The sequence below is a fragment of the Nomia melanderi genome, chromosome 5 (assembly GCF_051020985.1).
Source record: "Nomia melanderi isolate GNS246 chromosome 5, iyNomMela1, whole genome shotgun sequence".
Taxonomy (NCBI): domain Eukaryota; kingdom Metazoa; phylum Arthropoda; class Insecta; order Hymenoptera; family Halictidae; genus Nomia; species Nomia melanderi.
Window position 1 is genome coordinate 16,446,084 of NC_135003.1, and position 21,294 is coordinate 16,467,377.

The following is a 21,294-nucleotide window of genomic DNA, read 5'->3' on the forward strand; positions in this document are numbered from 1 at the left end:
TTTTTATCATGACGTGTCTCGTCAGCGTGCATCAGGCGCATGCGCAATGCCACCTTACGTGGCATCAGCAACAATCACTATTGCAGCGAAATACATTTTCTTCATTTTACTGTAAACAGTTGTGGAAATATTAACTTTTGTTATGGTTCAAATACATTCGACGATACAACGTAAGTGTTCAATATTTCTCGTGTACCACGTGAACTGTTTATCCGTGTGACTCGTGTCCCGTATAGAATTCTTTGTGCAAAATGGCTTATTCACTTTTTACCATTCGAAACGGAGATAAGATTTTAATAATTAGTCATTGGGCGACAACAGGGTTCTTAAATGACCAACAAAAATATCTGACGTGCGATCAGCGCTTATAACGCACTTGGATCGCACGCAGTCAATTTTGTATAGGTTATCTTACGTCTGTCAATGTGTAGCATATTTTGAACGTTAGCTAATGATTTATACACTTTTCAATCTGCCAATGTGCTTGTCGTTTGATTTTTTACGCGTGTCGTATTCGTACGTTAAGCAAATACGTTCGATTCAGGAAATATGTTATTTTAAATGTAACATTCTCATGCTTATTTTCTGCAATCTGTTAACATTATGTAAATCGTTATGTGTTTTATATTGTTTTGTGACTACGTGAAACGTTAACCACGATTTCTTTCGTAAATTTACATGTTTTATTGATACATATACGTGTGTTTATTATTGTTAATGACTAATTTGAATAATGGGTTTAGTTGAAGAATTATATAAATGTATTTTTTTTTTTTTTAATGAGATAAGTATAGTGTAAGCCTAAGCCTTGGTATTTAAACAGTAATTTATTTTACTGTCAGGAAGTATATCAAGTTTTATCATTAAGATTTATGATTGTTTTTTTAAATTCACGAATTTGATTCTTTTAATGGAATACTTGACAATTGACTTTCTTTCAGGATAGAAAAATGAATCCACAATATATACATCAACAACAACAACAGGCACAACAACAACCTGGCTATTATTCTGGTCCACCAACTTCATCACCATACGGGGAATTAAATTCAAATGTTTCTTCAAACCCTTTAAATGGACCTCCAATGAACTCTCCATATACATCTCAAAAACCAATGCAAGGAACTTCTGCTAATTTAAATCAGGCTTCAGCTCCATATTACATGAGCCACATATTGCCACATGGTAATGAGAATTAATTATAAACTTCCACATGCATAAAACATTTCCAGGTTAATTTAAATACAATCTTCCTTGTTACAGGAAATACTCAGTTTGAATCATCAACAAATAATCCCCATATGATGCCATCGCCAATCAGTCAAAACAATATAGTTAATCAAATGTCTAACATGTCTATGAGTGATCAGCACAGACCACCATCCACGGTAATTGACCTTTAATTAAATATTAGTAATAATATCAATATTAATGAACATCAGTATTATTTAATGTATTGCAGAATTTTCCTCCACCACCTTTACCTGAAAAGAGCAGTCCAACAATAACTGCTTCTTCAAATGTTAATGGGTTCAACAATGTTCTGGATGCATCATCGCCTGGAGGTGGTCAGTATACAGACTTGGTTATTAAATATAGTATACAGACTTGATGAATAATGTTAAAATTACATCTGTTTAATTAAAACAGGGCCTATTGGACAAACTGATCCTGGTGGAAAATCTGTGCCACCACCTATTTCTGGACAAGACTTACAACAAAAGGCAACTTCAAAAAATCTTTCCACACTTCAATCCGGTCTTCCATTTTCTGGACATTCTACGGGATCTAACCTGGGGCAATATTATTCTGGCCAGAATGTGTCATCTGAACAAGGATTTAATACAGGGTTATCCAATCAGAGTGGTCAAGGAAATGTCACTGATGCACCTCATGGGCAACCAAATTTTCCAAGACCACCAACAACAGGGCAAAAATCTACAGTTTCCGCATTACCAGGCCAACAAAATTTGCCCAATCTACCATTGCAGGGACAGCCAAATTTGTCCAATTCGCCTTTACCTGGACAGCAGACTCTTTCTAACCCATTAATGCCGGGTCAGCCACACTTATCTGGACCTCCGTTACCAAATCAACAGAGTCAGAATAATACAGTTGCACAGGGTGTACACGAACCACAAAATTTACCTGGACCACCTCCATTATCCAAGCAAAGTTTATCAGGACAGTCAAATTTGCCTGGTCCCCAGATTCCAGGACCTCCTTTACCAGGGCAACAATATCCCCCGATGTTAGGTCAGCAGTCTAACCTACACAGTCAGTCGAATCTACCTGGTCCTCCTTTGATGGGTCAACAGAATATGCCCCCACTTCCAATGTCAGGACAACCAAACATTGGTCCACCTCCATTACCAGGCCAACAAAGTTTCAACAGATCGTCGTTAATGGGACAACAAACTTTATCTGGACCTCAAGGTCAACCTCCATTGCCTGGCCAACCTGTGGGACAGATAACAAATGCTACCTCAACTTTACCACAATCAGGTCATAGGCAATATTCATCTGGTGCTCCCGTGCAGGGACAAACCATGGGAAATCCTTTAGCACCTGGTTCAATGGCAGGTTATCAACCTTCCAACTACCCAGGCTATAATACCGTATGTTTGTAGTAGTTGTGATATCAAGATCCATCCATTATGCTTTCTTACATTAAATAATTTTCTTTGTCACAGGAGATGTATAATTCTTTAAGAGGATATCAAAATACACCAGCTCAAGGGGTGGGATATCAACCGGGTATTCAACCTCAACAAACCAGACGTTTGGATCCCGATCAGATGCCAAGCCTAGTAAGAAATTGAAATGGAATATTGTCGCAATCTTGTATGTTAATACTTCAAACTAATTCAAACAAATCCATTTATCTATAAAGATTCAATTAATAGAAGATGATCAACGCATGAGAGGTGGTGTGTTCGTAACAAATCAAAAGGGACAAGTTCCTCCATTAGTGACTACCAAGTTCGTGACGCAAGATCAGGGAAACGCATCTCCTAGATATATTAGGTCCACCATGTACACTGTTCCTACCACTGCAGATATCATAAAACAAGTAAACTTGATTGAATGCGTACTATCATTAATATAATTTCGTCTACTAAACGAAGTTCATTTGCAGACGAGTGTTCCATTTGGTCTAATAATAAGCCCGATGGCTCGTATAGCGGAGGGAGAATATGAACCACCTATTGTAGATATGGGAGAAATTGGTCCAGTTCGTTGCGTACGGTGTAAAGCGTACATGAGTCCGTTTATGCAGTTCATCGACGCGGGCAGAAGATTCCAGTGCATGTTCTGTAAAGCGACCACGGAAGGTAGCTGTTTAATTCTTTCTCTAATTCTTTTGTCAACTGTCATAACCTCTGTTCCTTTTCTATTTTAGTCCCGGCAGAATATTTTCAACATTTGGATCATACTGGTCAACGCATGGATCGTTACGACAGACCGGAATTAACGTTAGGAACGTACGAGTTCATTGCTACAAAAGATTATTGTAGAGTAAGTATATTGTCATTCAACGGTTGATGCAATGATTTCGTGTAATCTTGTTAAGAAATCTCTTCTTCTGCTTCGTAGAACAATAATTTCCCAAAACCACCAGCCATTGTATTCGTGATTGATGTATCATATAACACAGTTAAGTCTGGCTTAGTCAATTTACTCTGTATGAAAATGAAATCGATTCTGCGGCATTTACCTACAGACATTGGCCAATCGAAATCAAACATGAAAGTAGGATTTATAACGTACAATAATACCGTACACTTTTACAACGTGAACTCTTGCCTTGCTCAACCGCAAATGATGGTTGTCGGGGACATACAAGACGTGTTTATGCCGCTTCTCGACGGTTTCCTGTGCGACGTCGAGGAAAGCGAAGCGGTGATCGACGGTTTAATGGCGCAGATACCGGCCATGTTCGCGGACACACGTGAAACAGAGACAATTCTTGCGCCTGCAATACAAGCTGGACTGGAAGCATTAAAGGTACTTTCACAGTAAAAAGAAATATCGCAGATCACTTCTAAATAAAAGATATGTTCTGTAGTAGTTAATTTTACATATATTTAAGGCCTCGGATTGCGTTGGTAAATTAATGGTTTTTCACTCGTCCCTACCAATCGCTGAAGCTCCTGGCAAATTGAAAAATCGTGATGACCGTAAGGTGCTTGGAACAGAGAAAGAAAAATCAGTGTTAGGTGAATGTTTTTCTCATATTTATGGTTCATATTATTATCAGTATTAAATAGATTGATGTAAAGAGTAAATCTCGTGTTTACATAACACATTTTTGTGTTACATAATTGAAGGACTTCGCATCTTGTTATTGAATTTAGTGATTAAGTTATACATAGTTCTGAATATGACCGCTCTTAATCGTAGAGGGCATGATACCATGAAATCAGTATGTTTATTCAACTTGTACAGTTTTCACAATTGTGCTAAGCCTACCCTACAATCTGCATGTATTGTAATATTCTAAATATCAATATTTTCTTTTTTTCAGCTCCTCAGAATAATGTTTACAATAATCTAGGGCAAGAATGTGAAGGTTCCGGATGTTCCGTAGATTTGTTTGTTTTTAATAATTCATACGTGGACATCGCAACGATAAGTCAAGTTGCCAGATTAACTGGCGGTGAAGTTTACAAGTACACTTATTTCCAGGTAATGTATCTTTACGTTAATTACTTAATAATTCAAAATTATTTTTTATTCAACAATATAAATCACTGATGATTCGTATCCTTTTCAGGCTGATATAGATGGAGATCGTTTGATCACAGATGTTATTAATAATATTAGTAGACCAATCGCGTTTGACGCCATCATGCGCGTACGCACGTCTACTGGTGTCCGAGCAACCGATTTCTTTGGACATTTCTTCATGTCGAATACCACAGATATGGAATTAGCTAGTATAGATTGCAATAAGGTACGTACACGTCTAGTTGTGTATGCCTTAACCCTTTGCACTCGACAATATTTTTCATTAAAGATATTCATTACTTTCTGACTAAATATTAACGATATTTTTCGCAACTAACACAATTGATTATCTTATATAAAATAAGAGACAGAACTATTTTACTTTGATGTTTTATGTATTGGTACATTACACAAGGTTTGATATTGAATTGAAAATTTTATCAGTTTGCTGCGTCGAATCAGGTGGCGACTGTAAGGCGCCCCTCGAGTGCAAAGGGTTAATACTCCTAATGCATTGCGTTACAAATTTCTTTCATTCAATGTTCTAGGCCATTGCAGTAGAAATAAAGCACGATGACAAATTGACGGACGACGAAGGTGTATATATTCAAACGGCTTTGTTGTATACTTCTTGCAGCGGTGTCAGAAGATTGCGTATCATTAATCTCAGTTTAAAGACTTCGTCGAAAGTAGCTGAATTGTACCGAGTCTGCGACCTGGACGCCATTATAAATTTCTTCTCCAAGCAAAGTATGACCAATCATTGCTATTCTCTACTGAACTATTAACCCCTTACCTAATGATTCATTTTGGATCAAACGATCAACTGTTTTACAGAAAATTGAAGTATCACAACTTCAATGAAATTTATTTAGGAAAATGAAATCATTTCACTTACAATACAGCGTATTTGTAAAATGATTTGCGAAATGAGACTTGTTTCAATTCAAAGGGTTAATATTATTCTAACCTATTTGGATTGTAATTGATATTTTTTTGTCCAGGCGTTTTCAAGCTAATCGATTCGACTCCGAAGACTATAAAAGACAATTTAATCTCAAGATGCGCGAACATACTTGCCGCATATAGAAAACACTGTGCTTCCCCGTCAAGTGCTGGACAATTGATATTACCGGAGTGCATGAAATTGCTCCCACTTTATATAAATTCATTGTTGAAAAGTGACGCATTGTCTGGAGGTATTTCCTATTCAATTTATTTAGTATCATTTCATTTTGTTAATTGGTGCAAGAAATATCACGTCACAAATCATTGATACTTTCAGGTGCTGATATGACTATCGACGATAGATCTTTTGTTATGCAAACCGTTGCTACAATGCCTATTTCGATATCGGTTGTGTACATTTATCCAAGATTACTTCCTTTGCACGATGTTGATCCTCAAGACACAGAGTTACCCCAGTTGCTTCGTTGTTCTATCGACAAGTTTACCGATGATGGCGCATTTTTACTTGGTAAGTGAATTATTTACCTCTCTCCTGTACATTTAATGTTAACACGTTGAATGCCTGACGACTTCATAGGGAAAAATACTCAAAATAGAAAAAATATATTGAATCATCATCACCGATGACCATGGCGTTCAACGGTTAACTATTGTGAAAGTTATTAGTGAATGATATAAACTCTATAGTATCTTGTACCTGTTTTCTTCTTTCCCTCAGAAAACAGTATCCACATGTTCCTATGGCTAGGCCTAGGACTTTCCACGCAATGGGTACAGGCAGTGTTCGGAGTCCCATCGGTAGTTCAAGTTGACACGGATCGTACTGCACTGCCAATACTAGACACACCGTTGAACAAACGAATAACAGATATTATTGATCGCGTGCGCATGGAGAGGCATCGTTGCATGAGAGTACGTAATTAGAAACGTTAGAAAATTGTGTGTTTTAAACGTTGAAACATATATGTAATCCGATCGTATCATTTTAGTTAACTATAGTGAGACAACGAGAGAAACTTGAAATGGTGATGCGTCATTTCTTGATCGAGGATAGAGGGAACGACGGAAGTCCCAGTTACGTGGATTTCCTTTGCCATATGCACAAAGAAATAAGAACACTTCTTAACCAATAATAAAAGGAATCTTAAAAGCAATCAGTTTATATTGCGTTTGGACAAACCTAGTTCGCAACATGTCCATGGCTGGTCGTTACGTCAACGATGAGATTAGATTATTAAAAACAGAGTTTATTGAGAACTCGATGGGAAGCATGGAACGTGAATGACACACACGGAGGGGCGGTACGCACTTTGGAAGGAAAGCTGAAGAATGTGAAATAAAAACTAACGTACATTTATAGCGTGTAATACCTATCAGGAGGGTGATGAACTTTAAAAAATAACCAATCATTCCGCGGTTAATGAATCGGCGCATGTAAAGGGAAACATTCAGTTGCACTCACACATACATCACTCATACACGGTGATTTATACACAAGTAATTGTAAACGTAAAAATTGTATTATTACTTTTTATTTTAAACTAGCTCATTAATGTTATTATATTAAATTAAATAATAAAAAGGAAAACTGTATTAAATCACTATAAATTTATATATCAAACGAAAAGGAAAAAAAAAGAAGACGTATCTTGTGTTGATTAAATAGTATTTCCGTTAATCGACGCACCGCGTTAATCTTTCGTTTTAACGTTAACAAGATTACTTTGAATTATACTTGTTTAAATTCCACTAACAACTGTATACTGCTTTTACGATTGAAGGGTTAATATGTTTCTTACATTCATAATGCACTCGATTTATTTGCGATTTTTCAACTTGTTTTTCATTATTTGTGTAAATAACGAAATAAAGTATGTTGTCAGCAATGAAAAACAAAGGTTGTGTTCAGTCATTGTTTGTTAGTCGATTTCTAGATGGTGTTTCAGTTTAAGAAAAAGGAAAAGAAAAATTCGTGAATGGTTAAATTATAATTGCAATGTTACCATACAAACGGGCTATGGGATAGACAGTGCGAGCTTATGGGATTTTTGATCCACATGTTCTGAATTACCAACTGTGATCTAAGTTAACCAAATGGTAAATATGGTAAATTACAAACGTCACGAACTTAAGTTATGTATGTATGTACCTACAGACTGTGCATACGGGATACTATTTTTTTTATTTTTATTTCTAATTCCTATCACTTTTAGCGCTGCCATGCAAAACCAGCCTAGGTCGATATGACAGGGCATGACAGGAAAATGGAAAGGGGGTCCTAGTACCCCTGAGAGCATGTAACAGAATTCTACTATGAATGTTATGGCTAGATAATATGTTAGGAACGTATTTTAAAGATTAAGAGTTTCTTCGTTTATCTATTTTTATGTACAAAACTGAAATCCTAATTATTCTCTAGTATATAAGTACCTCTTAATCAGACTTGAATGTTCTTTCTAATAATTCTAATACAATGTACGATTTCTAGACACTTTATGTATCGTTATCCGTTATTTACAATCTAATTTGAATTAACAACTGTTTTACGCGTCATTACAAAATATTTGTAAAAAATTTTATGATAAGGTAAGTGTGAAATCTTTAAATATAATAGTAATTTGTATGATAAATGTATGTAACCGTGTATAGGTTATTGTTTACATACATTGCAATGTTAGTAATTCAAATAATTAATGTCATTAGCTAATTGCATGCAATATGTATATATAATTTAATGTTTTTGTCATAAATGTGTATTTTTCACAGAAAATGCAGTTTATAAAGCAAGGTGTACGGTTGATATCGAGTCAGACGTTTAATGCAAGTATTTCAAATTGTTTATCTGGCACATTAAAACCGTTATATACTATTCCCACTCACAATATACATGTATCTGCTTGTGTACAAAAAATCAAGTTTCTTGATCACAATAAGACCATTTTTCCTCCACAAAAACCAGGTGAAGAGAGAAGACCCGGAGTAAGTTCTTTCACTCTAAATGTTATTAAATTTATTTATATATATATATATATCCATATATGGAAGCTTCATAATGAATAGAATTTCTACATGTTTTATAGTATGTGTGCCATGTAAAAGAAAACATAAAATACAGTCCAGTAAAAATGTGGTATATTGCATGTTTTGTAAGAGGTATGACTGTAGATGAAGCTGTGAAACAATTGAGCTTTTTACACAAAAAAGGTGCAGCTATTGTAAAAGATGTTATACTGGAAGCACAAAAACAAGCTGTAGAAAAACACAACATTGAATATAAGAGTAATTTATGGGTTGGTAAGTATTCTCACTGTTAAATATACCTGTAGAATTTTGTTTTTTTTTTTTTAAACATTTGTTTCTTGTAGCTGAGTCGTTTGCAACAAAGGGTATAGTAATCAAAGGAATGCGTCGACATGCCAGATCTCGTGTAGGGGAGGTACGTTACAAGTATTGTCATTACTTTGTACGTTTAGAAGAAGGAAAGCCACCCAAGGATTACTATTTAAGAGACCCTGGTACTGGCGAACAAATGTTGCAAGAATGGATGGACAAAATGAATCGTCGCAAAGTATTTGGTTCTCTGTAATTTAATACGTGTACAAAAAAAATATAACACTCATTATTAATATGCATTAATTTTTCTATTACTTCACTGTTGTGTTTATCGTAATTAAATGGTAGGTTCCATTAAAATTAAAAATGCTTAGGTATTTAAGTTGAATTTATTTAAGAATCAGTAATTAAAATATAGTAAGGAAATTGAAGCAAACATAAATTACAAGAAATTTACAGCTTCAATTTAGTTCTTCTCCAATGACGCCTCTTAGCATTGTACCTGCAAAATAATATAAAAATTATTTTATCTATGCTGACGGTAAAACTCTTTTAATAAATTATATATACATAAATTATTGAATTAAATTATAACGAAGTAAAAAACGCAACTGCATATTTTTTTCAATTATTTTTATGCAATTTAAAAATATCGATTATCCCAACAAAAAGAACATACACCCGATTCGCAATGAATTAATTTAATACACTTAATTACATTACAAATAAGTATAATATCATGAATTTTACCGGATTGTGTTGCCAGTACGCATTCTAACCCACTGAGGAATTGGCCTGTTTTGTTTCAGTTTTTTAGCAAGCTTTCGCTTGATAATAAATGTTTTGTGAGCCGACTGAAACAGATAATAAGATTTATAAATACCTTAGGACCAATTTCGTGAAAATCGTTTTAATGTAACTGATAGGATGACAAAGAATTCGTTGGATATTAAAATATAACCTAAACATTACCATTTTGCATCAGCTACAACTCACGAAGTGAACGATTAACTCCCTATGCCTTGTTTCCTGCAACACTTTCTACATGCACGAAAATGTTACTAGGCATATATTACCAAAACTTAAAAAATAACTACTAAATTTGTAACTTTTTAGTAGTTTTAAAAATTCTAAAATTATTTGTTTATTGCGTTAATATTAAAAATGATTACCATATGTTATTAATTTCACAATAATTTTTATATTCTTACCATATCTGAGTTGAAGGAGTATTCGTAACACACATTTATTGCAGTGTACATACAGCTTATTAATGTTAGATTTAAAAAAAACGAAATTATCTATATTAATTTAAACAATGATTCAAAAGTTCACTGTTTAAATGATTTTAATGATTATTCCTAAAATACACTTGCTTCGAATGGTATACTTCAATTCGTCATAATATTTAATAACTTGATCACATTTAAAAAATTTGAATCCATTACTCTTGTTTATACTTGTTATCAAATCCTTTATCAATCTGTTAAGTTTCTATAAGACAACGAACGTTGTAGTTGTTATCCTCTTGTTAAAAGACTTTGGACTTTAGATACGAATTAATTTTAGTCAGTAGTTTAATAACGAATTAAGAAGCATCTGTGTTCAATTACAATTGCAAAAAATGTTTGCCACGTTTTTAAAAACATCGCGATTTAGTAACAAAGTGAGTAATGATAATTTCAATTGTTTTTTTTTTTATTTTCATTTGTTTCATGCGTTAACCACGTTCATACGATATGTACGTTTTATCTTGTCAACTTCTAAAGTTAATTAGACTAATTGCCATTTATAGTTTGGTACATTGGCACGTTATGAATCTACATTGGTTATTGCTGAACATAATAATGCATCAGTATCGCCTGTTACTTGCAATGCATTAAGTGCCGCAAAGAAGATTGGTGGTGATATAACTGTATTAATCGCTGGAACAAAATGTGATCCAGTTGCACAAGCTGTTAGTAAAGCAAATGGTGTTTCCAGAGTTTTAGTAGCGGATAATGATGTGTTTAAAGGATTTCTTCCAGAAGTATTAACTCCACTCATTATTGCAACGCAGAATGAGCACAAATTTACTCATATTATGGCTGGAGCCACTGCTTTCGGCAAAGCATTACTACCGAGGGTAAATATGTACAATTGAAAGTTTTATATAAAAGTATTTATTCCATTGATAGTCAATATAATATGAAATTGACTATTAAAGGTTGCAGCCAAGTTGGATGTGTCCCCGATAAGTGATATCATTGGAATTAAAGCACCAGACACATTTGTTCGTACAATTTATGCAGGGAATGCAATTCAAACTTTAAAGAGCAAAGATAATGTAAAAGTACTTTCTGTAAGGGGTACATCATTTGAACCAGCACCTTTGGAAGGAGGCAATGCCAAATCTGATCCTGCACCTGCTGGTGATTATAAGACCAATCTGATTGAGTTCATTAAACAGGAATTGACAAAGTCTGACAGACCAGAATTAACATCTGCAAAGGCTGTTATTTCTGGAGGGAGGGGAATGAAATCTGGAGACAATTTTAAATTGCTGTACGCGTTGGCTGATAAGCTTAATGCAGCTGTTGGTGCATCCCGTGCTGCTGTTGATGCTGGTTTTGTATCCAATGACTTGCAAGTTGGACAAACTGGAAAAATTGTTGCCCCTGTAAATAAATCTCTAATTATAGTCTTATCATTTTTGTCTTCTTAAAGTGTTTACATTTTAATTTGCGCATTGTAGGACTTATATATTGCTGTGGGGATATCTGGAGCCATTCAACATCTTGCTGGTATGAAAGATTCGAAAACGATTGTTGCCATTAATAAAGATCCAGAAGCTCCAATTTTTCAAGTAGCCGATTATGGTCTTGTTGCTGATCTGTTTAAGGCTGTGCCTGAACTTACAGAGAAACTATAAATGTTGAAAATATTTTTATTACATTTTTATAAATCTTATATGTATACACAGAGTTTATTGAAAACATAAATTTTTTTTCTAATTAAACATTCGTATTTCATTTATACTTATTCTACATGTATCTGGTAAACAATGTATAACACGTTTATGGGGATCACAATAATATAGTGAGTTTATTTTTTTTCTTAATTTCATTAACATTTTAATACAACTTTAGTACTAGTTTGTACATAAAATGTTTAACGTTTTCTCATCGTATTTTAAAAAGAATAATTGATAACTTCGACTTGAGCGCCACGGTGAAACGGTTTATTCAATTGTTCTTTGAGTATATATGTATACAGATGGAATCGCTGCCATCTTTGTCGTTTCTTGGCGTGGTGCGTGGCCGGCTAGATTTCTGATTTTTGAGTACATGATCGTATTTATGTGTCTTGTGCCTTTAAGTGTCGAGATTACATAAAAGGTTTAACATGAGCACGGATAGTATCGAGAAGCTGTACAAAAATTTTGGTATTCTTGCTGACGCCAAAGATAAATTGGCCGAGGTAACGTACAAACATGGTTATATTCAATAATCACGTTCAGTTCAGTAGAGGCAAAATGTGTATTCCGAGATTGATCTTAGCGTTTTATTTATCAAATTTCTGAAATTTTGAAAATTTACAAGTCGAACAATATATAATGCGTTATTTATATCACATGTGTAATTGAATTTCTTATGTATATAATTATGCGGAGAAAGCCGTAAATCTATGCATATGTGTATGTGTAATCAAATCTGAAATTCTTGTTTTGATATGTTACAGCATGAGAAGGAATACCTAGAAATTCTTACAGCAGTGAAAGGTTCACCCAAAGAAAAACGATTAGCATCGCAATTCATAGCAAGGTTCTTTAAATATTTTCCAAAATTGGCTGATCAAGCTATAGATGCTCATTTAGATCTTTGCGAAGATGAAGACATGGCTGTGAGTTTTCTTGCCTTTTGTATATTATAATTGTCAGGTTATTTACAGAATCGCGTATCATATACATGCAAACATATAGATGTAACGTAAATAGAATATGTAAATAGAATATACATATTACAAAAATATATATATGTATATAAACATATATGATTTGTTTATAGATTAGAAAACAAGCTATTAAAGATTTGCCTGCATTATGTAAGGATAATAAAGAACATACAGCAAGAATTGCAGACATTTTAGCTCAATTACTCCAAGCTCAGGATCCATCGGAATTAGCTGTAGTTCACAATAGTGTAATGTCGCTTATGAAGTCTGATCCAAAAGGTACAGCAATACGTTCTTTCTATATTCTATAAGAAATGTACATGAGTTATAGAAAACATTAAATGTATAAAAAATATAATAAAATATATTAATTGTATTTCTTTATAATATGCACATTTGTAGGTACAATAAGTGGATTTTTCAGTCAAATTATTAACGGTGATGATGGAACGCGCGAGCGTTGCATTAAATTTTTAGCAACAAAACTGAAAGCAATAGGTCATGATGTTATCACTAAGGAACCAGAGGACTTGTTAATTTCAGAATGCAAGAAAGTATTACAAGTAAGATCAATATAATTATATATGATTAGAATATTTATGTTACATTATTTCATTAGTAATAAATTTTCATAATATCTTTTTCCATGTAGGATGTGACAGCTGATGAGTTCCATAGTATCATGGAAATTCTTGCCTGGACTAGACTAGGCTCGACGGTTAATGGACAACAAGAATTAGTAGATATTACAGTAGAACAAGCTGAATTATCTGAACCATTCAAACATACTAATGTTGAACAATGGAATAGGCTTGTACAGTGTATCAAGCATGCACTTCCATTTTTTAGTGTGAGTATTAGTTTTTCTTTTTTAAATTTATATATATAATACTTCTTTTTAAGTATATAATACCGTTACTTTCTTGTTGTAGTCTCAAATAGATTCTTCACGTTTCGTGTCTTACATTTGTGTACAAGTTTTACCGCATCTCTCTTTAATCACTGCTCCGGATGGCAGAGATATTCAATTGGAATTATTAAAGCTCCTTGCTGAATTAGCAGTATTTTGTGGTACAATTGATAAACCAGAAGAGAAAGTACAACAACTTTATAACACTCTTATAGTAAGTTATGGCAATCCTTGGATATCATATACATATATATATTTTAACTTTGTTTTACAGTAAGTAATATTTATAATTCATTCTTCTAGACATATATGCCACTTCCGCCAGCAACCGAAATAACGGAGGTACCAAAATTGCAGTTCAGTCACGTTGAATGTCTTATGTATGCATTTCATAAATTATGCAAACAAATACCCGAATTTCTAATGAAAGACCCGGAACAGCTTAAAGAATTCAGATTAAGGTTACAATATTTTGCGCGTGGTATTCAAGGTTACATAAAAAAGTTACGGGAAGCGATCAGCGGCAAAACCGAGGAGGAATTGAAATCGGAGGAAAATCAGTTAAAAGTTGTAGCGCTAAAAACAACCAATAACATTAATACATTAATTAAAGATCTGTTTCATTCACCACCTAGCTTTAAGAGTGTTATACATCTCTCGTGGAAGACATCAGTCACCGACAAGAAGGTAACTATAAATCTAATTTGTGACCACTTCAAAACACGTCGTTGCATATGAGTGTATAAAATTAATTGTAATTGTATTAGAACGAGAAGAATTCGTCCGCCCAGAAGAGACATACTCCAATTACGTTCGGCAATGATAATAACTCAAATAAGCGTAGTAAAGAGGACAAAAGTAAGAGAGAAATATATACTCCACCTAGTGGCAAATACAGTTCAAACATATCATCAAATTATGGTATTTAAAAAAGATCAATTAACAGATTTTCAAGCGTGTACTTGGCGTGCTATTGAGATTGTTTATGTTTCTGTTACAGGTAGAGGTAGATTTAGAGGAAATAGATCGGGTGGGCGGGGTGGTTACAGACCAAGAGGTCGTGGTACATGGAGAAAAAATTTTTTCTAATCATCTGACTGCTTTTTTTTTATAAGCACAAAACGGCAAGAGCTGCAATAATATGAAAGACTATATCATGCCTGTAAAATGTACATACATACAAATGAAGATTGTAAAAGTGATTATTTACAAAGAGTGCTTTTAACGAGAAGTGACAAAGGAAATATAACTTTCTTTTGTTCTATAAACGTAGTGTGAAGGAAGTGTTTTTGTGAAAGCTTTAAGTACCTATACAAGTTTCAAATACGAGAAATTAATTGTTCATTGAACACAGTGGAAATTCACTGAATTACTCAGTTATCGACATTGGAAGAAGGAAAAAAAAAAGAAAAACGTTTGTGTGACATAATATACTCATGGTGTTGTAAGAAGTTGGTTTTGTATGGATCATTACATCAGATAGTTAATATAATTTGAAGAGACCAGGACTTCCTGAAAGTGAACGAAGACAACAGAAATCACGAGAGCAACACACAGTGGACTTTATGAAGTGTATGCTATGGGAAATTCGATCAGGTACCCTAACCGGCAGTAGAGAATAAAGTAACGAAGAGAAAAAAGTGCGAAGAAATAGTATATTGACCAGTCTAAGAAGTTGAAGAAGCATCAGATGTTACAGCAAAGAATGATACATATTTGAAACTGAATATTTCAAAATTAAAACTGTAGAATCACCGGCTTGTGTTTGACATGGACAATGGTGTCACGCATATTTACAAAACATAGACAATTTTTCTCTTCTCCAACAACTGTGGACATTAAAATAGTATCGAAATGTATACCCTTATCTCCCTGTTCTTCCTACTCCATTTCCTTGATCCTATTCTAGTACTTTTTTTGCCAACAGGAAATGCGGATTGGAGTAACTACTTACTAGGGTCATGGATGAAGCGATCTACTATTACATTTGGATAATACAAATTAGAGAAATTTGAAAATTATTCTTGTCATCCATTTGTTTTTAATCGCGGTCAATGATAGTTTATATTCTTTTTTTTTTGTGTATATCGTTGTTTATATACACACATACACGCACGTTCTACTACAAGTTTTAATGCTATTTGTATATATGTAATTCTTGATTGGCTTAAAATTTAAAAGGCTGTTGACAGACTTGGTAATCCAAATACATAAGTGACACGGTGAAATAATATTACATGACAGTTTGAAAATTTCTCTGATGATGTAGAAATAAATTTATGATTCATTATACAGTTTGTATTTTGCAGATGTTTCATGCTGGCAGAGGAGTGACAACGCAAAACAAATAATGTTTCCGTTACAGGCAATTTATGGATTCACCGTGAGGAAAACACCCAGGAGAAATTATAACTGATCGTCTTTTTTCAGGAGCTGATGTACGGTTGTATATTGTTTTTTATTTGTGTATTGATGGTAGCTGTTTTGTAAGGTGAGTTTAAAAGAATAATTCGTGTCCTTTTCCTATCCACCATCAAACAAAAATTCTGTAACAATAATACTTCATGAATATATTATCATTTAACTTAATAAATATCACTATTGCATAATATACGTTGTATTTTTTATGCCCAATAATGTGAAAACGTTTCTATATATAAAATATTCTTAAAATTTACATTATAGTTACTATTAGTTCATGTATGTTGCAGGTCAATATTTAAATGCAAATATTTTGTAACGTTTACTTGCCAATTATAGAGCAAATAAAAAAAATATGTTTATATGTATTAATGTATTGTATTTGGAAAATAATGTTGACAATTATTATTATTTTAAACATGTAAACATTATTTTATTAAATTCATTACAATATTACTAATCAAATAAAGAATATTTATCAGAAATATATTGTATTTCTTTTGCACATGTCATTTACAGATGTAAAAAAAAAAATCACAAAAAAGTATTTCCATTTGAATGTTTTAATAAATAAAACTAACAGTACTCGTAGAATTATTATCATTACAGTGTATCTTACATATATAATTACAGTGGTTTTTTTTACAAGATAATATTTTCAAAATGGATCTCTATTAATATTTCATTATTTAAAACAGTCCATTCGATGAAATCATATCATCGATTACTTTGCACATTATACGATCACTTGGGCTACATGGATCTGTTGTTTGCTGTTCAGATCCCAGGTTATCAATCGATTCCATAGCATCTGTATTTATGGCTAACTTAGAATCTAATTCTGAAGTATCCGGTAACATTTGTAACGCATGCTGCAGAATTTCTTGTACCTAGAGGAAAATTCAATAACACAGTTATACAATCACAAACAGGTGAAACTTTACCAACAACCAATTACAAATATCTCACCTTTTCTAAATGCTTTTGAAACCTAAGAGCAGTTTCGATACGTTGTCTGCGCTGCAGTTCCATCATAACTCGTAATGTTTCTCTAGCTTGGTGCGGTCTGAATTCATTCAGCAAATGGTGTATATGAATAAACAATAGACTAAGATCTTCCACCTGTAAATAACAGAAAAGGGAATTCAATGTTTCTTTCGGAGACGCGTACCACAGCAAGTACTCACTTTTTCAGCGCGTCTTGGACTGTCTGGACATTGTACGAGTAGATCTATCAGATCCAGGAAGTTGACGAGCAAAGAATGGTTAAGTTTCTTTAATTCTCGTCGACGATCAAAATGTTGTGGGTACAGCCTCTTGATTCCTTGAGCCTCGAGGGGCCGTATAATCGTATCGTCCGCGTTAAATACATTTCCAAACATTGAATAAGTGTCGTGTATCGGCGGTGGAGGCCGAGGTGCTCTCCCTCGACGGACATTCTCGTCCGTATACAAATTGATGTACTGCACCGGCGGCAAAGGTAACGAGCTGACTTGTATTGCCTCGGGAGCAGCCATGTCCGTTATTCTGGAACTCTGTTTACAGACAAACGCGAGACGCAACGTCACTGAACGCGATGCACTCCAGCTCGAAGCATGGGGTAGGTTACGTCCGACTGATGAAAATACTGTTGTCAAACTGACCAGGGCGCCGAACTATACTGCGCAGGTGCGTAATTTCGCGCCTAGCCGTCACTTTTTTTTTCATTAGAATTTATACTCTATTCAACGAACAACAATTACCGAACATCGAAAAACCGATTGTATCGTTTAATCCGAGAACTCGCGTCAACGCATTACGATCGTCGATTCACGGAGTTTCAACTTTCCCCCGAAATAAGATGCTAGGTTATATCGATTCGATTCTCACAGCGTTCACAACATATTCGTACGTTCGCGTTTATCTCCGCGAGAACCGATATTACTAAGAACGTTCTCCCTCGCGCGGCGCGATACTTTCTCACTGTGCATTTAAAAGGTGTAAACGACGTCCGTGCAAGAGCAAAACAACATGCGAGGCAGCCTTCGGGACCGCCATCTTGTTTTTTTAAAATGAGTCAACAGGTATTCTCTGTTGGCCAAGTTAATACGTTAACGCTGCCAGGACGTCGAACCCCAACCGGGAATTTTCGTGGTTCGTCGAATAAATCGAACCCGCCGAGGCTCGGGTGCCGGTTAATTTTGCGTTTCGAGTGATAGAAGGCCGCGCGGCATTTCGGATAAATGCTCTACTAACGTAGTGAGGTATTTCCTGCTATCTCGTGAGTTTCCAACGTCTTCGTTTGACAGATTGTCGGTGTGTGTATGCGTTCCGTTCCACGTGAATTCTTTGTTTGGGCACCGGTCATGTTTCTGACAAGCGTTAAAACTGTGGTGTGGTAGCGGCGACCTGGTACATGGTGAGTTCATTTACTCCACGGGATTTTCTCTGTGATTCCGTTATCCTCGTTAAACATCCTTGCCCGTATAGAATCGCGGCGATACGAGTGTCAGGATAACCACAAACTAGCCGCGTAATCGGCGGTCTCGTCGTTCTATTAGTTTTTCGCGATCGCCGATTAATTATCCTCTAACGCTTTCCTTCGGCCCCACGCGACTGTAATAACAAAGGAACGTCCACGCCGTATCGAATTTCACAGAAAACCCCCGGACAACGAGACGAATAATGGGCAGAATTCGATTGTTATGCGATCGTAGTGTGGGTTTGTTGTTTTGTGCCTGTTTCACGTATAGACACGCAACGAAAGACAACTTCGTTGGAACTTGCGAAATAGTTTCAATTAACTAATCAAGCTGCGTGTATTTCTTTTATGGATTCCATAAGAAGGATTTTAATTTATAGGTTTCTTCTGTTTTTTCAAATTTATTGCAGGAGAACAATTGCATGATAACTGTGCACAATGCTGATTTCCAGGAGGAAAGTGAATGAGATTTTTTATGTTGTCATAGATTCTTGTTGTTATGGTGTTCTGTTGATCAGAATGTGGAAATGTTTCTTCTAGCAATATGTGTATTTGTCTATGGAGATTGATGCATTTAATGTTTTGTTGCAACATGTATGGTTTTTATAAGTGAAACATTTATGTAATTTGGTTGTTTATGTTTCTAGGGGTAATCTTGTATGGTATGCCGTATGTGGTTTATTTTATCAGCATATCTTCACTGGTCAAACTTGAATATTTTAGTGTAATTATGTGTAAAGTCATATGCAATATATTTCTGACCTCTGAAGGCAAGTTCAAGTATCTTTGGACATTTCGTTCTTTCAATATATACAAATTAATGTACGTATACATAAGAACATGGAAGTACGCTCTATAGTCTCATGGATTTCCCCTTGTATGATTTTTTCAGCTCATGGAATTTATTATGAAACACACAAGTCTATAGTTACTCTATAAATATTGTTTATATTCTCAATTACCATTGTTCTTCCAATACACAATCAGATTATATCGGTTTTGCTTGATTCTAACTGCAAATTCAGTTTCCGACAGAGGTTGTATAGTCAAGCATATTCACAGATATGTCTCATCACAATTAGTAATGTTGCATGCAGCAGAAACAATTGAATAAAACATGTTACAAGTGGCTGTAAACCTTGATGATGTGTCCGAACCAATTATTTTTATCTGTGATCTTATTAGCCCTATATCATTAGGGTGGCCTCTTCTGCATGTTCACATCTGAATACTATTACACCATCTGCATTATATGTTAATTAGTATAACAAGCTCACTTAAAAATGTTACTTAATTCAAATCTCTATGCAATTATAAACTACTAATATCATATTTCATGGTAACGTTGAAGTATAGCAGTTGTTACAAAACAGTCTACAAATATATTGCTAAAAATTCCTCCGACCCTGTTGTAAAAAAGATAGCACAACATATTCCTTCAGCATTGACAAAATTTTGTTGTTAAACCTATTTGTTGATCAACCAGTTTCACCTGAACTCAGTTATGACTTATTAGGGTGCATCTATTTTCAATTCATCTTTCCTCTTAAATCCAATATTTAAAAAAAGTAATCAGTAATTACCAATGATTACTGATATACTTATTAATTAGTAACAAACAGATTCTCGAAAATTTCGAGCCACAGGTCTCCAGTATTCCAGCATCTCTCATTTGTCATTAAAAAACTGGAAGCTCGATTATCTTGCTTAATTAATTACTTACAAATATACTCATAATTACATTGATTCACAGATCCTCAAGGTCCTCTATCATTCCATAACACATTCCTCCACGATAAAAATCCCATTCACTAATTTCCCTTTATCAACATCTCAATGAACCATGAAAGTACAACAATCCACAAAATTGCAGTAAAATCAGACTCTTCAAATTCCCGAAAATAACAGTCAAACTTCACGAAATAAAATCTAATGTTCAACCCTAAACGAACCCTTAACCCCTTGACCTAGAACATCCCGTTAGACTCGTAAGGAAAATTATAAACTGAGTTCAGAAAATTTAAATGTTATTTATTGCTTTTAACCCTTTGCACTCGGTAGTTTATCACTAGAAATGTTTAACATTTTTTGACGATATTCCTTGAAACCAACTCGAAGGAAAATCACGAGTACATTGAGGAACAAAGCTATTTTATTCGAATATTTCACGTATCAAGGCGTTATAAAGTTCAATATTAAATATCAGATTTTATCAATTTTTGTGTGAAATCAAGTGGTGACTGAGAATCACCTTCTAAGTGCAAAGGGTTAAACATAAATTAAATATTATTCTATTATCAATCGTTCTTTGAAGGTGTATTGATCACAGTTAAATAAATCATAGGTCAAGGGGTTAACACGTTCACCAGCGTCACATATTTTACAATGAAAATGAAACGAATACAGATATTATTATTAGAAGTAAACAACATTCTATTATTCATTAGTTTCATTTTCCTAATACTCTGTCTAGATTCATTGGATCGAAGAAAATATAATTGAGAGCGCTGGTAGCAACGCGAAAATCGAAGTACAG

General features: G+C 34.3%; 7 protein-coding genes across 15 annotated transcripts in view; 5 read left to right on the plus strand and 2 right to left on the minus strand.

The window, feature by feature from the left end:
• The first annotated feature begins 12 nt into the window (after positions 1-12).
• On the plus strand, positions 13-7,298 carry Sec24CD (COPII coat complex component secretory 24CD). 4 transcript variants are annotated; one of them, XM_031970837.2, is made up of 18 exons: positions 13-170; positions 942-1,185; positions 1,264-1,388; positions 1,463-1,568; positions 1,651-2,618; positions 2,694-2,810; positions 2,894-3,073; positions 3,140-3,335; positions 3,404-3,519; positions 3,598-4,008; positions 4,094-4,220; positions 4,529-4,689; positions 4,778-4,957; positions 5,280-5,481; positions 5,736-5,930; positions 6,017-6,208; positions 6,419-6,612; positions 6,690-7,298. In XM_031970837.2, exons 2-18 carry the CDS (start codon positions 951-953, stop codon positions 6,831-6,833), a joined length of 3,849 nt encoding a protein of 1,282 aa, XP_031826697.2. In that variant the 5' UTR covers positions 13-170; positions 942-950; the 3' UTR covers positions 6,834-7,298. The 4 variants fall into 4 exon arrangements, with proteins under 4 accessions (XP_031826697.2, XP_031826700.2, XP_031826701.2 ...); XM_031970840.2 differs by lacking the exon at positions 13-170 and adding an exon at positions 183-443; XM_031970841.2 differs by lacking the exon at positions 13-170 and adding an exon at positions 183-405.
• Positions 7,299-7,956: 658 nt separating this feature from the next.
• On the plus strand, positions 7,957-9,330 carry mRpL22 (mitochondrial ribosomal protein L22). Of its 2 annotated transcripts, XM_076367700.1 has the most exons (4): positions 7,957-8,286; positions 8,467-8,679; positions 8,781-8,994; positions 9,066-9,330. In XM_076367700.1, the coding sequence occupies exons 2-4, from the start codon at positions 8,470-8,472 to the stop codon at positions 9,284-9,286; spliced, it is 645 nt and encodes a 214-aa protein (XP_076223815.1). In that variant the 5' UTR covers positions 7,957-8,286; positions 8,467-8,469; the 3' UTR covers positions 9,287-9,330. The 2 variants fall into 2 exon arrangements, with proteins under 2 accessions (XP_076223815.1, XP_076223816.1); XM_076367701.1 differs by lacking the exon at positions 7,957-8,286 and having other exon boundaries at positions 8,543-8,679; positions 8,761-8,994.
• Positions 9,331-9,403: 73 nt separating this feature from the next.
• RpL39 (ribosomal protein L39) lies at positions 9,404-10,074 on the minus strand. Its single transcript, XM_031970848.2, has 3 exons — positions 10,006-10,074; positions 9,784-9,887; positions 9,404-9,535 (listed from the first exon to the last, which is right to left on the minus strand). Exons 1-3 carry the CDS (start codon positions 10,006-10,008, stop codon positions 9,487-9,489), a joined length of 156 nt encoding a protein of 51 aa, XP_031826708.1. The 5' UTR covers positions 10,009-10,074; the 3' UTR covers positions 9,404-9,486.
• A 60-nt stretch (positions 10,075-10,134) lies between these two features.
• wal (electron transfer flavoprotein subunit alpha wal) lies at positions 10,135-12,031 on the plus strand. The gene is made up of 4 exons (XM_031970843.2): positions 10,135-10,699; positions 10,829-11,158; positions 11,240-11,692; positions 11,768-12,031. Exons 1-4 carry the CDS (start codon positions 10,658-10,660, stop codon positions 11,942-11,944), a joined length of 1,002 nt encoding a protein of 333 aa, XP_031826703.1. The 5' UTR covers positions 10,135-10,657; the 3' UTR covers positions 11,945-12,031.
• Positions 12,032-12,269: 238 nt separating this feature from the next.
• cass (apoptosis inhibitor cassowary) lies at positions 12,270-15,289 on the plus strand. The gene is made up of 9 exons (XM_031970842.2): positions 12,270-12,492; positions 12,754-12,915; positions 13,080-13,245; positions 13,369-13,529; positions 13,619-13,816; positions 13,899-14,090; positions 14,180-14,563; positions 14,644-14,797; positions 14,877-15,289. Exons 1-9 carry the CDS (start codon positions 12,418-12,420, stop codon positions 14,963-14,965), a joined length of 1,581 nt encoding a protein of 526 aa, XP_031826702.1. The 5' UTR covers positions 12,270-12,417; the 3' UTR covers positions 14,966-15,289.
• Positions 15,290-16,777: 1,488 nt separating this feature from the next.
• MED7 (mediator complex subunit 7) overlaps positions 16,778-21,294 on the minus strand; it is a 239,458-nt gene continuing 234,941 nt past the window's right edge. The window contains exons 1-4 of one of the 2 annotated variants that reach the window (XM_031970921.2): positions 18,533-18,677; positions 17,485-17,832; positions 17,267-17,419; positions 16,778-17,187 (exon numbers count right to left, since the gene is read on the minus strand). In XM_031970921.2, the coding sequence (XP_031826781.1) occupies positions 16,987-17,187; positions 17,267-17,419; positions 17,485-17,814 (684 nt within the window). In that variant the 5' untranslated portion in view covers positions 17,815-17,832; positions 18,533-18,677 and the 3' untranslated portion in view covers positions 16,778-16,986. Of the gene's footprint in view, positions 17,188-17,266; positions 17,420-17,484; positions 17,833-18,532; positions 18,678-21,294 lie in introns of those variants that run through there. The other variant, XM_031970920.2, reaches the window with a different exon arrangement.
• Positions 17,827-21,294, plus strand: part of Btk29A (tyrosine-protein kinase Btk29A) — a 237,658-nt gene continuing 234,190 nt past the window's right edge. For 3 of the 4 annotated variants that reach the window (XM_076367695.1, XM_031970912.2, XM_076367697.1), the window contains exon 1: positions 18,548-18,695. In XM_076367695.1, coding sequence (XP_076223810.1) covers positions 18,693-18,695 — 3 coding nt within the window. In that variant the 5' untranslated portion in view covers positions 18,548-18,692. Of the gene's footprint in view, positions 18,696-21,294 lie in introns of all 4 variants that reach the window. The other variant, XM_076367696.1, reaches the window with a different exon arrangement.

What these genes read in the sequence shown, in the direction of transcription:
- Sec24CD (XM_031970837.2), top strand. Translation starts at nt 951, where the DNA reads ATGAATCCACAATATATACATCAACAACAACAACAGGCACAACAACAA. An exon ending in GAAAGAAAAATCAGTGTTAG is followed by an intron (nt 4,221 to 4,528) that starts GTGAATGTTTTT and finishes TCTTTTTTTCAG; the next exon opens with CTCCTCAGAATAATGTTTAC. An exon ending in AGAGGCATCGTTGCATGAGA is followed by an intron (nt 6,613 to 6,689) that starts GTACGTAATTAG and finishes GTATCATTTTAG; the next exon opens with TTAACTATAGTGAGACAACG.
- mRpL22 (XM_076367700.1), top strand. Translation starts at nt 8,470, where the DNA reads ATGCAGTTTATAAAGCAAGGTGTACGGTTGATATCGAGTCAGACGTTT. An exon ending in GTGAAGAGAGAAGACCCGGA is followed by an intron (nt 8,680 to 8,780) that starts GTAAGTTCTTTC and finishes CATGTTTTATAG; the next exon opens with TATGTGTGCCATGTAAAAGA. An exon ending in TAAGAGTAATTTATGGGTTG is followed by an intron (nt 8,995 to 9,065) that starts GTAAGTATTCTC and finishes TGTTTCTTGTAG; the next exon opens with CTGAGTCGTTTGCAACAAAG.
- RpL39 (XM_031970848.2), bottom strand. An exon ending in CGTACTGGCAACACAATCCG is followed by an intron (nt 9,536 to 9,783) that starts GTAAAATTCATG and finishes ATTATTTTGCAG; the next exon opens with GTACAATGCTAAGAGGCGTC.
- wal (XM_031970843.2), top strand. Translation starts at nt 10,658, where the DNA reads ATGTTTGCCACGTTTTTAAAAACATCGCGATTTAGTAACAAA. An exon ending in CATCGCGATTTAGTAACAAA is followed by an intron (nt 10,700 to 10,828) that starts GTGAGTAATGAT and finishes TGCCATTTATAG; the next exon opens with TTTGGTACATTGGCACGTTA. An exon ending in CTGGAAAAATTGTTGCCCCT is followed by an intron (nt 11,693 to 11,767) that starts GTAAATAAATCT and finishes TGCGCATTGTAG; the next exon opens with GACTTATATATTGCTGTGGG.
- cass (XM_031970842.2), top strand. Translation starts at nt 12,418, where the DNA reads ATGAGCACGGATAGTATCGAGAAGCTGTACAAAAATTTTGGTATTCTT. An exon ending in ATGCACTTCCATTTTTTAGT is followed by an intron (nt 13,817 to 13,898) that starts GTGAGTATTAGT and finishes TTCTTGTTGTAG; the next exon opens with TCTCAAATAGATTCTTCACG. An exon ending in AAACATATCATCAAATTATG is followed by an intron (nt 14,798 to 14,876) that starts GTATTTAAAAAA and finishes TTTCTGTTACAG; the next exon opens with GTAGAGGTAGATTTAGAGGA.